At 43.8% G+C, this 13,067-nt stretch overlaps 1 protein-coding gene across 1 annotated transcript in view; it reads left to right on the top strand.

The window, feature by feature from the left end:
* The window catches only part of PLEKHM3 (pleckstrin homology domain containing M3), a 63,831-nt gene that overhangs the window by 17,768 nt on the left and 32,996 nt on the right, over positions 1-13,067 (top strand). Inside the window, exons 4-5 of the mRNA XM_030454419.1 lie at positions 5,322-5,467; positions 8,064-8,257. Of these exons, the coding sequence (XP_030310279.1) occupies positions 5,322-5,467; positions 8,064-8,257 (340 nt within the window). The remainder of the gene's footprint in view (positions 1-5,321; positions 5,468-8,063; positions 8,258-13,067) is intronic.

Raw genomic sequence — 13,067 nt, 5'->3', positions numbered from 1 at the left:
GAAGAATGGCATCTCAGCCCTCCCCACCATTTGACACTAAGGGTAAACAACCTGTATTCTGGTGGAATTCAGGGGAGGAAACACAAGCAAATCAAAACCTAGTTTCCAGAAGTAGTTTTATTGTTTGCTCCCGATTTGCTGATGGAATTTTGGGTTTGACCTATATATGCACAATGCAAGCTTACACTTTGACATTTCTGTTTTTGCAGTGTTACATTTGCAGGCTTAACTAGTATTAGTTTTATTGGGAAGGCACAGTTTAGCTGCATACCCTGCAGAAGGGTTGCTCCATCCTCTGGAGTCTATTTAGAAAACAGTTTGATGCTGGGAATTGGGGACGAATGAACCCTTCCATATTTCTGGAGAAGCAGATCTAGATTATAATTGCAGTGGGGTTGGTATGTTGCTGAGATAAATGCTGTGGAACTTAAGTGTAGCTTGGGTAATTATGCTTGGATAGGGTCAAACCCATGTAGCTTCAAGAGGGAAATTTTTCTGCCTTTTCTGTTAAGGTGTCGTTTGTTTCTTTCTTTGTTTTTTACAGTTTGTAAGAAGCTCACTAAGTAGGCAAGGTGAGTGAAGTGTCAGGCTTTGCTTGGACATTTAGGAGTTTTGATTATTTCTTTAGAAAGAGAATTGCTTTGGGAAAAAAACAAAACAAAAAACAAAACAAAACCCCCAAAAAACAAACAAACAAAAAACCCAACCAAAGGGTAATGCTGGGAAGAGGACATAGAATAGATGCAAATTGGAACCTGGGCAGGCATGAGGGAGGATTGAGCTGGGTTGTTAGAGTGTCTTCCTCCTGAGGTTGAGTTTTCCCACGGTGAAGTGAATTGGGGCAGATGCACAGGAACACAAAGCCAGCAACCAAAGTAATTCTCACCTTCTCCTTGTGTTTGTGCTGAGCAGCCAGAGCAGTGCTGCATGTCTGATCCAACACTGAAGAATTGTGGCTCTGCTTCCTTCTGCTTCATCTGTTTTATGGCTTCATAAAGCTGAAAGCCTTTTGAAGTCAATGGGTCATTTTCTTCATATTGTATGTTGTTTCTAAATGAATTAGCTTCTAAGCTAATCTGTCACAGATTTGATTATGGTACACAATCACAAGGGAGTTGCTTTTTTCTGATACTGAACAAGGAGCTTTATTGAATGAGGAAAACAGGTGTGTACATAATTCTAGTTTTGTCTTCCACTGTCTCTCTTTCACTGTGCAGCTACTTCAATCATTTCTTGCTAAAAGATCAAAGCAGAAGGTATCTGGATAAAAATATCTGGATAAAAGTGCATGTCTTCCTTGACCATAGGAGTATGCAACACCCTGGAAGTGGCACAAGTAGTGTTTTCCACATTTTGCAGAAGAGGAATTGTGTTCAGGTGTCTTGGATCCCCTCTCTATACTATCCTTGCCACCACCTGAAGTCAAAGAGAGAGGCTTGTTGCAACTGGTTAGCCTCATCTTGCTGTACTTCTTCCCTCTCAAAGTCTCAGCACTTGGAGATGAGCCTCTTGATGGTGATATTCCTGCTCTGCTCATTCCTTCCCTGATTCTGTCCACAGTGTAGCTACAGCTACGCTTCTTCCCTCTGTTGCTTGCTCTCTAGCATCCTTTAGGCAATGACCATTTAGGGTAATAGTAAATATCACAGTATTCTCCTTGCTCTAGACTCAGGTTTTTCCAGACCTTTGTTCAGATGTTACGTGGGTCATGTTCTGTGTCAGCATTAGGAGTCATAGGGGCTTTGTGAAAGTTGTGCTGCTTTTTTCCCCCCTTCTGCAGTTGGTGTTTTCTCTAGCTATAGGCAGGGAAGTGTGTTCTCTGCCAAAATGAAATGGTCCCTTCCCCCACCCCAAACTCTTTGCTGAGTTGTCTTATCAGTCTCTGAGGAGGTCAGCTACATCGGACTATCTTGGCTGGAATAGCACTGCCTTCTGGTAAATGTGATGGCAAGTTTAGATACCTGGCCATCCATCTAGCTGCAGGACTTCCAAGGGCATTAAGGCACAGGCTATTCCTTCCTTTCTCTATCACTCTTACTTTTTTTTTTCCATCTTAAAAAAAACAAAGTAGCATAAGTGGTCTATGCCACAGAAATATGTTTGTCACACCACATCACTTTGAACTGCATAACATCAAAGAAAATCAGTGCTTTGATAGCTTGATTTGAAAGGATTGTAGAAATAGCCATCATTATGAATCACAACAGATAGGAATGGAAAGGATGGTGATTTTAAACGAGCAAAGCTTGGGAGGCAAGGGAAAATGTAAGGTAGGTGCCAGTGCCACGTTCTCATCTAAAATACCCCAACCTTACAGCAGTTAGGTAGCTTTTCAGAATATGATTATTTACTTGAAAATACGAAGAATGAGAAATATTCTGTGTTAAAAAGCGTTTCTGAGGAACAAGGAAACAAACACAGGATCAGAGAAGGGATGGAATAAGGGAGAAACCAATGCACAGGATAGGAGTTAGGGCAGTAAGGCAAACTAGCAGCCTTTCGAGTGGCAAGGAGTGCAGAGTGAGAGGTGAATGCTGTGTGTTCTGTCCCATCCCCTCCCTCATCCCCCAGACGAGTCAGTGTTGGCTAGTGGGGAATGTTAGTAAAGGTGTTAATGGCATTGACTTCAGTCAGCTTTACCAGCTCATCAGCTACTGCAGTGCACCTGGAATACACTGCATGTCACTTATCGGTCTGTTTGATCCAGTGTGAGGTGATGGCTCTATGTAATGAGTGCTAAAGATGGAGGTAGTTGAGGTATAAACATGGATGCTTCAGTGCTTTCCAGTGACAGAAAATTCAAAGGCAACTAGTGGGAAGGGTTCTGCTCCTTCACCTCTTCTAGCAGGGCTGCCCCAGAAGAATGTGCTGTGCACAGCATCCTCTTTGAGGTCTTGTTGCCTTTTAGCCTGGGAAGGGGGAATGTTCTCTTTTGAGTACTGCTTCACCTTGTTCCATGAGGAAAAGCAGGAATGCTTCACAAAGGGGCAAGATTGATATCTGTTGTGCTTTTGACAACATGGGCTCCATAGTGACAGTGTCAGTCCCTTCTGCAAGCATCTTCCTTTTTGCTGGTCAGACAGACGTCATGTCAGATGAACAGGACTGGGATTTCCTGTCTCCTCAGCTGGTCAAAACCTTCACCTTAATGTGTGAGTGCATTTTAAAAGTGGAAAGAATGTTTCTGTATGTACTACAGAGTACTGATACTGAGCCTAGTGCCAGGCATGCCCTCTGACTTCATCTCAGCCTAGTGGAGCATGATTACATGGAGACTCTCTTACCTGACTAGTCAGGAAACTGCTTTTTTATTTAAAAAAAAAAAAAAAAAAAAAAAAAAAGCAGGAAAGAACAGACAAGAAATATGTGCTTTGTGCTAAAATACCAAGTTGTTGGTTTCTGAGTTCTGATCCCAAGCTGCAGTCATAGGTCAGCTCTTTTTATTACACTGCTGAATTACTTGAATTGACTTCACTCTTGTAAAAGGAATACCTGCACTCTTTCTGCCCTAAAAATACTGCTTTGCAAAAAGTTCTGCTCATGTTTGCCATGCAGATTTTTTTTCCACAGTGATAATAGTTTACAGTCATAACGTTTGAGTTTTTTGTTTGGGATTAGCTGAGGTCACATTTTTTGCATTAATGGATCTTGAGTTGCAACACTTGAGATACATTTTTATGCTTATGCCCTGATCTTATGAAGGAGGAGACAGTAACATAATTACCTCTTTCATCAGCTGACCTATTTGTATGCTTGAGTTTTTTAAGAAACTGCTTATCCTCCTAAAGCAAGGGAAGGGGGAGATGGGGATGGAAACAGGCCATGTCCTACACCCATCCACTTGATAGTGTGTATGGCCAAATGGCTCTGGGGTGTGGAGAGAGAGGAAGTGAAATAATTGTGTTGGTCAGGCTGCTCTCATTATTTTGATGAGAGCAGAGGGACGTGGTAATATCAGCTAATGGGGAGGAGGAGTCTGATTTATACTTAGAGCTGCAACCTCTCCTCAAATCAGGATAACTTCTGGGGGAAAAAGACACCTTCATTGGGAGAAGTTACATATTTATGCTAAACAAAATGAGTTTAAATTGGCAAAAACAACCTGTCCATTGACTTATGCCTGAAAAACTGTTTAACTAGTACTTTTTGCCTTAAGAGTGGTGTACAGGGATTCTGCTTCTCAGCAGTACTAACCAGCTCCAGCAGAAACCATCTGAGCATGCAGCACCTGCCAGAGTGGGGCTATGGTGCTAATTGTGTCTGTAGCTGTAAATGTCATATGAGGACACTCATTTGAAGGAAAAGCAGAAATACTGTCACGTGTGCTGTGTCAAGGAGGTGTTAATAACAGCCATAGACATCTCATTATATCTTATCTAAACATTTTTAGCTTCACTTCCTGAGCAGGTTGTTTAATGTGTCTGGGCTGTCTGTCTTCAACCCTCCACTCTGGTATTATTTGAGCCTGTTGACTAGTTTTAGCCACGGAGGTATCAAATACAAGGAGTTTGTGTGTGCTTTGTGAAAATAGGTGATCAGGTGAAGGAGAGCTCTTCATTAGTTCTCTCCAGCTAAAGCAGCAGCTTTGGACTACATTGTTTTACCTCAGGGACTCCACACAAGAGGGTATGGGAAGAGGCAAGCAGTCCAGCTGTGAAAAAAGTATCAGGCAGACCTCAGACCTTGTAAGACACAGGGTAATCCAGTTGTGAGGGGAAAAACCTGAAGGAAGTGGAGCTGTGTCACTCGTGTTAGTCATGGACTACTTGTTCTCAACGTGACTGCTGTTCACAGTTGTTACTCATGGTCTGACTGTGGTTTGCCTTGGCTGTGCTGATTCTGTAGGACAAATCCTGCCTGCCAGGTCAGCATCCCTTCTAGCAGTCAGCAGGATCTAGCTTGTGCTGGCACCTTCTGCTGGGGGGAAACTGGGAGCTGTCTGGAGCCAGCAGGCAGTGCTTCTGTGGTCTGGTGTTTCCTGCCTAGGTTTTGGGTCATGGGTTTCAGGTGGCTGTGGCTTTTGAATGCCCAGTGTGTCTCAGAGTTGGTCTGCTGCCTTTAGCTCCTTGGTATGTCCTCAGCCTCTCTGCCTGCTCTCTGAACTCTGTTAGAGGTGCCCGAGTTAGTGTGTTCTTGTTCAGCACTGGTCCAAGTATGCTGATACTTACTTCTCTATTTTTAGAGCATGAGAAATGGCTCATTGGTAAAACAATTAAATTTTTGAAAAGGTCTCAGATGGAATAATTATTTTTCTTTCTGCATCCTGAGTGTGTACCTCTGGTGTGGTGTACAGACCTAGACTTTTCCTCTCTTTTTTCCAGGCTGTCAGTGCTCCATAGGTCTGTCCCACGGGAAAGCCAAGGTGTGCAGCTACAGTGGGTGGTACTACTGCAGCTCCTGCCATGTGGATGACAGCTTCCTCATCCCTGCACGGCTGGTCCATAACTGGGACACTTCCAAGTACAAGGTAACCGCCCTGCAGGCTGGCTTGCTAGCCAGTGAATGGAATTGCATCAGGTTGGAGGTTAAAGTCAACACAAGCAGCTTCTCTAAAACTTGAGTGCTCTGGTGTTTGCCTATCACATGCCTCCCAGCCAGCAGAGGCAGTGCTGTTTGGCAGCCTGGGTTAGGGTATGCTGCAGCAGTAGCAAACTCACAAGGTATCCAGACCCAGCAGCCACAGTTAGGAGAGGCTGTTTGATGTTTTGTGTCTCTGAATATTATTATTATTATTATGGGCTATTTGAAAAGGAAAAAAAATAGCCAGTAAATGCTCCATTAGAGAAAAAACAGCTTTCTCTTGAAGAAAATTTGTCAGATGGGGAGATTATTAAAAGATAGCCAGAGTCTGCCATCAGGAAAATGATAGTCTTGTGCCATGAATGCAGGATTCTTCAGAGTTACAGAGCTCCTATGTGCAGAGTAAAAACCCCCTTCCTTTCCTAGAAGCTGGGAATAAATATTTAAGAGTTCTTTCTTTGGATGCTTTTGCCAATGGACAAGCTTGCTAGCCCATGGTAGTATAGGTAACTCTGATATGGGGCACTGTAATTGGACACATTTCCTTTTTAAGTTCCATGGTCTCCTGTGCTTCTGAGTAGCAGCTGTAAACTGTTACATCAGTTCCTTAAGCTTAGCAAATTGAGAGGGTTTTATCTGCTTTTGGCAAGGCAGGTCATGAAAAAAAAAATCAGGAGCTGTAGAAATCTATAGAGTTGTGTCCTCCCATACCCAGGATCTTGAAAAAACATCAAGGAGCTTCACACCTGGAAGCACAGGGGTAGGAAAAGAAAAATCCCTTTGACTGTTACAAAAGCTTTTTGAAAGGACTTGGCAGTTAAGCATGTTTCTTCTGTCGTGACCAAAGCAGCAGTTCAGTCTCCAGGTTCACTTTTTTTCCTGTCTCCCTACTGTTTTCATATTTGTGTTTCTCACATTTGTGTGAAGGGAAAAGAAAAGAAGCAATCTTATGAACATCCTTTCCTCCTTAGGCCAGCTGTTTTCCCCACTTGCATGCCCAAGCCAGTGGGGATTGCAGTTTGGTTCAGGTGGCTTCCAGACAAACACAGCAGGGAATGAGCTCCCTGTGCCAGGAGGCTTCAAGGGAGGCTAACTTCTGGTAAATTGGGTTCTGAACTCTTCAATTTGTGGTCTCTAGAAAATAATGGACTGGAAGTGTTAGTATCCATCCTTGCATAGCATTTAAAGCTGAAACCCCCCTATCTTCTCATTTCTTCTTGGGTTAGTTAATAGGGTTGTTGAGTCTGCCTGGTACCATGGGGGCATTGTGCATAGGCTGAAATGAGTGCTGGCTGGAGCAGACTTGAGTTGTTAGGAGTGCCTGACCCTTCCTGTTACAGGGCTGCATCCCAGCTGCTTCTGACTTTGCTATGGTTGGCAGTTTGAGTTTGTAGAGACTGGTTTCAGTTGGAAGGGACCTTACAGATCATCTAGCTCCAACCCCCCTGCATGGGCAGGGACACCTCCCACCAGCCCAGGGTGCTCCAAGCTCCATCCTGCCTTGCCTTGGACTCTACCAGGGATGGGGCAGCCACAACTTCCCTGGGAAACCCAGGCCAGGGGCTCAGCACCCTCACAGGGAAGAATTTCTTCTCAATATCTCATCTAAATCTCCCGTCTTCCAGTTTAAAGCCATCACCTCTTGCTCTGTCACTAAACTTGGCTACAGATACAGCAGTTGTCAGGGAACTGCTGAGATATTACAGCCAAATAGCTTAACAGTTGTAAAAGCAGGTTGTTTAACTGCAGTCTTCTTTTTGCACTGCAGTTACTGTGTCTAATAAAATTTCAGCGTTGCCAGTGCTAAAAAACTTGACAAGTAAAAAGGGAATCTGGCCTTCTCACCTCAGAAAGAGGAGTATTTTTTCTAGGAGGAGCAAAAGTCCCATTAATTTATCAAGGTTACAGTAGCTCTTTGCAGGTGGAGATAGAACAGAGCACTATCATGAGAAAGGCATAAGAAAAAATTATTGCAGATGGAACACTGGGAGCAAGTAATAGCAGTAAAATTCAGCTTTATTTATCTGTATTTAACAAAACACAACAACTTGATTGATGTGCTTCTCATTATTTTCTTTTAACATAATTTTGACCATACTGACTGAGCATCAAACAAATGGGAGTAGTACTTTACCCTGGAATAGTACTGTGTAGGCTTTGACACTTAGGTAATCACTTGCTTCTTACCAAAAATAAAACAACAAACAGAAAATATTAACAGGGAAGAGAGCTGGTAATCAGTTTTTAGACTTAGAAAGCATCACCTAAGCCATGTTACCCTGCAGTGGAAATACATGTGGATGCAAATATCACAGCAGTTTGAGTAAGTAAGCAGTTACCCATAGACTCAACTTTGATGGGCTTGATGAAGTCTGACTTGGCTGTAAGCAGGGACAGTTGGATCTCCCTCAGCTCTGTCTTCATCTGTAGCTGCTAACAGGAAGTTTTCAGATGCAGAGAACAGCTACAGGCCACAGAGAGGAAGATCTGCTTAAGATGTGTTGGGAGGAAAGCCTCATTGAACCGTTTGCTTTATTTTTCAGGTGTCCAAGCAAGCCAAAGAGTTCCTGGAATATGTTTATGAGGAGCCACTGATTGACATCCAGCAGGAGAACCCCATGCTGTACAAGCATGCTGAGCCCCTGGCAGCAGTTGTGCGCCTGAGGCAGCAGCTGAAGTCTCTGCGAGCCTATCTGTTCAGCTGCAGAGCTGCAGTGGCTGAAGATCTGCGCAGGAGGTAAGAGCCACAAGCAGCACACAGCACAGGGATGCACTTCCCTTATGTTGCTTTGCTCCTTTGTTTTGCTTTTCCCCTCACAGTCTAGTTCTCAAGATGTTACCCATTTAGAAGGATGTTCTGCTTGTTTCTGGTTCCCTGGGCAGCTGGGTTATCTACTGCCAAAGATGTTTTTATAGGGTCTGAAGTTGTTGATAACTATGAGCCCAGTGGTCACACATTGTGGTCAGTATCTTTTACTCCTCCTCAAGCTTCCTGTCTGTGCAAGAGTATTTTCCCATCCAGCTCTTCTGCCCTCTCCTGTGGTAGGATCTCACAGGAAGGCAGAGACCAGACCTGGTCCCCTGGCATGTGACTCAGTGTATGGTGCATGTGACACCAGAGCCATTGTGCTTTGCTCAGCCACTCTCTTCCAGCCATGGCATGGCTGTGTTGAATGTTTCGTTCACTGGCATTCATGGTCACAGCACAGCAAAAGGTGCTTCATACTGAGTTTTCTGTGGTGGAAATGGTAGTTTTATAAAAAGTTAACTTCATTTTAGAAGTGCTGTATCTTAGTCCATTGCTAAAAGTGAACAATCTCCTTAAAACCATCAAGCCACAGTTGTGACCTTAAAAAAGCAAAGTTAATTTTGCTGCAGATCTCTGAAAGGGGTGAGGAGATATCTCTGCCTGTGCCATCCTGTGAGGTGAGCAGCTCCAGACACAGCTGATCTGATGGCTAATGCATGTGGAAGCCTTTGTATACCCCAGGCCTGTCAAGAGGAATGCCACTGCTCTGAAATGATGTGCTGCCAGAGGGCAAGGAAGCAGATGACTCACACTGCCTGTATTTTGAGCATGGTATTATAGGGTTGGGGGACCTTAACTCTCTGGGAGGGACAGGAGGCTCCACTAAGTGTCTTTATCCAAAGTAAGGAGTAAAACTGCTGCTCTGTACATAGCCTGTGTCATTGCTTTCATGAACTACCTAGAACTAAGAGAAGGACATAGCAACAGGTTTCTGGAGAGGACTTCTGAGTTCTGATGTCAGACCCACTGTGTGTTGATGTATGCTTGTGTCTTACTGCTCAGTTCCTATTACTTGATAGGGCAGCTTACAGCATTTCAAAAGTAAGGGTGATTTTTCTTTTATTCTAGAGGATTACATTATCTTGCAGAGCTATTTTGCTGTTCAGCTATAATTACTTCCCTCTGACATCCTCTTCAACTGCAATAAAACTAAAGGGAGAATAAGACTCGTGGAGGCTGCTCTTCAGAAAAAGTGGTGGGAAAGAAATTACATTTTCTGATTAACACTGAAGAAAAGAATGCCCTGATTAAAATAGACAGGAGGACATGAAACTGAATAGACTTGGGTAAGAGAGTGAAAGAACAGAGATCAAAGGAGGCCTAAGTAGAGAAATCCGTGGGCAAGAGACAAAGAGGTGAGGGAAAGCCAGGAGAAGGATAAGATTCAAAGTGGGAAGGGCTCTTAGGAAATAAGAGTTAATGAAGGAAACTGGACAAGGAAGGAGCACAAAAACCTACCTCCAAAAAAGAGAGATGGCAGGGGCTGAGGAAGTGAAGAGACAATGGATAAAAAATAGTACAGCATGGTCTTTTCTTGGGATGGGGAGGAGAGAGAAGAAACTCCCTGTATCAAAATGAATGGCAGAAGGGGAAGGTTGGAAATTCTCCAAATGCTCCCTTATCTACAGGTTCCCTCACACTGTCTCCAGTCAAAATCCTCTGTGGTAGAGAGAAGGAGCCCAGCCCAAGAAGAGTTTACTTTTGTACTAGTGAAGCATCTTCAGTTTGATAGAACTTGTTAAAAGAGCTGTAAAAGCCACTGCAGGAGTGTACAAAACACACAGGAGAGTCCAGCTCCTTCTTGGTCTGTGAAGTCTCTGTCGGGATGGGCTTATTGCTCATTTGGTCCTTCAGACCTCAGCTCTAAGAGGTTTGCAGAGATGGAAAAGAAGAAAGGTTCTTTTCCCAGAAGGAGTTACTCCTTGCTCAGAACTGGTTCCAGTGGCTTTGCTTTCTCCATGTCGTATCACAGCATGCAGATACTCACTGGCACTGCGATGGCTTTATGGAGCACAGCTGAAAAATAAACTGAGAAAATAAGTGATTTGAATTTCCCTTTGGCTGCTCATGTGGGCAAGCTGCAAGAAAAGGAGGAGTTTAAACAGTATGCATTCCTAAATTTAGTGCTGTTTCCTAGTCAGAAGTGAAAGGCTGGGGGAGAGAATCCAGTTATCTGTCTTGCTCTAAAAACATTCTTTTTCTGCTTGGTCTCCACCTTAGTATGAGAATGACTATTAATCATAGGAAAGTGAACACAGCATCTGGAAGACCTGTCAGACCCATATAAACAGACTGAAACAAACTGTTACTATTGCTGTCTAGGGAGAACTTAAAACAGACTGATTAATTGTATTGGCACCTTGCTGCCTTTGGGACACTTGATAGAGCCTGCCTTATTAGGGAAAAGCAGATCACCCCAAGGTTCCTTTTATTAACACTATTTGCATTATCACTTTCTCTGCATTTATACCTTGCTCTTGAATCCAGATTGCAAAATTAAGATGGCAATGAAGTTGGAAACTTCTTGGTGTCCTCTGGGAAGAAAAAACTGTTTACAGTGCTTACAAGTCACTTTTTCTGAAGATTTCCAGATGGCTATAAACCAGGTTAGCTCAGGATCCAGTTGGCTTAAATGTGGAAATGTCATTTATAATGTTTGTGTGCATAGATAGGTACTTGGGGAACTTTAAAACTTGGCATCTAGCAGAGAGAGCTCTGGGCTGAACCACACTGTGAACTTTGAGGAAGCAAGTAACTAAGTGAAAAGAATGGAAAGAAAAAGGGTGAAAGGAAAAGAAGCAGAACTCATCCTAAAAGTGTCTACAAAGCTCCCAGTGAAAGTGGTCTTCATCAGTTACAACTTGTTCTCACCTATTGCTCCATTCTCAGCACATTTTATATTTGCAAGGGAACAAAATAAAGGAACTCAGACTTGAGTGGGAGGAGAATCAAGGCCCTTCACTGGTGCCTGTCAGCAGCGTTGCTGGGAGATGAGCCAGCTGAGATTCCCAGCCTCTTGCTGAGTTCCCTGTTTTACAAGGGATGTTCGTAAGCCTAGTTTGCTGTGGCTGTCACCCCAGGATTACAACAGAGATAATTTGAGGCAAATGTCTTTCCTCAACAAGTTCTTGCTTGTTTTGGTTGCTTGGCTTGTGTGGATGCTGTTCAGGCAGAAACATACAAGAGTGAAACCTCCAGCCAGCACAGAATTAGTACAAGTGGAGCTGTACAGATCCTACCACAGCCTGTGGATTGTGAGATGATGAATAAGGAATGAATGGGACAGGCAAACAAACTGGAGTAAGTAAAATCGATAGCCAGGAAAGAGTGAGCATCTCCAAGTCTGTGAGATAATAAGGTGGTTCTTTGAAGCCATGCTGAATTACCAAGGTTTTATTCTGGTTTTTCTTTCTTGATTGAGATTGAAGCCACAGCCTCTTTTCCTCTGTTCTTGTAATGGCTGAAGGCTCTTCAGGTTAAAGAAGTGCTGGAATTATTTTTTGGGAAGTCTTCAGGCACCACCTCTATGGCTGCTGGAGGGCAGGCTAACCCCAGTTGAGCATAGAGCTCTCTCTGGGCTCTCTGCTCTCCCAGCTCACAATCCAGGTGTTGGTAGCCCAGATATTTTAGACAGATGGCAGTAACACGAGGTAGATGTCCTGCAGTGTATTCCCCAACACATCAATGCTCGTTGCAGTGCCCTTGCTCTGGGAGTAAATCCTCTGAATGGTGGTGAGAATTTCTGTGGAAAACTTTCCCCCTTGTTACTCATCTCTGATGCCATTTGTTCAGCAGCTCCAGAACAGCCATGTAGCAGTTTTACCCTAGCAGAATTCCAGTGCTGGGGACATCACTTAGCATCTCCCCAGCAGCCCAGGTGGGAGCATGCTGCTGCAGGGGGTTAAAGGTAACCCCAGCACCACAGCCCTGTGGTCCTGACTGAGCCTGCCCGTCTGTCAGCACGAGGTGAAACAAGCCCAGATTCAGTTATACTGAACAATAGAGTCCTGTCACTTCCTACAGTGAGGCCTTAGACATATCACTTCTGACACAGGAGTAGATTACTTTCAAAATATTTGTGTGGCAATTGGAGAACCTGTCTAAACACATCACAGGAATCCTGATTGATCTTATGCAATCCCTATACCACCCAGTACCTCACGTATGTGAAGCTGGGGCTATGTCATCTTTCAGACCAAGGACAGCAGAAGGTCATTAAGTCATGTCCAGACTTTCAGAGTAGACTGTTCTCTGCATTTTCTTTGCAATGGGTGGGCTATTTGGAGAGCAGAAAATCCCAAAGCAGGAGAACAAAGGCACACCTTGTGAAAACTGTGGGCTGCAAAAGGAAAGTTTGAGCAGGAAAGGAACAGAATGATGTGGTTCATAGCAGTCAGGGCTCTGAGCTAACAGTGAGACCAACAGAACAAGAAGATTGCTGCATGGATGACTGGAAAGGGGATAAGTGAGAAACCCACTCAAAGAAGATACCTGGAAATCCTGAGAGGATCCAATTGAAGAGCAAGTAACACCCAAAAGTGAGGAAAAGTGAGAAAATAAATGCAGAGCAGTATGCCCAAGCCATTTGTTGGTTAATATAGATTCTGTGTGCATGTGGTTATTGCAGAAGCTGAAATAGTGTGCTTATTGATGGAGCTCTTGCAGGCAGACCACCTCTGTGTCTTTTTGGAGAAGTAACTGTGGATGGAAGCAGCTAAGGAGTCCTGCTGTCTCTTCA

This window comes from Calypte anna, chromosome 7, assembly GCF_003957555.1.
Source record: "Calypte anna isolate BGI_N300 chromosome 7, bCalAnn1_v1.p, whole genome shotgun sequence".
NCBI lineage: Eukaryota > Metazoa > Chordata > Aves > Apodiformes > Trochilidae > Calypte > Calypte anna.
Note: the sequence above shows the minus strand (reverse complement) of the source record. Positions and strands in the feature narration are given on the sequence as shown.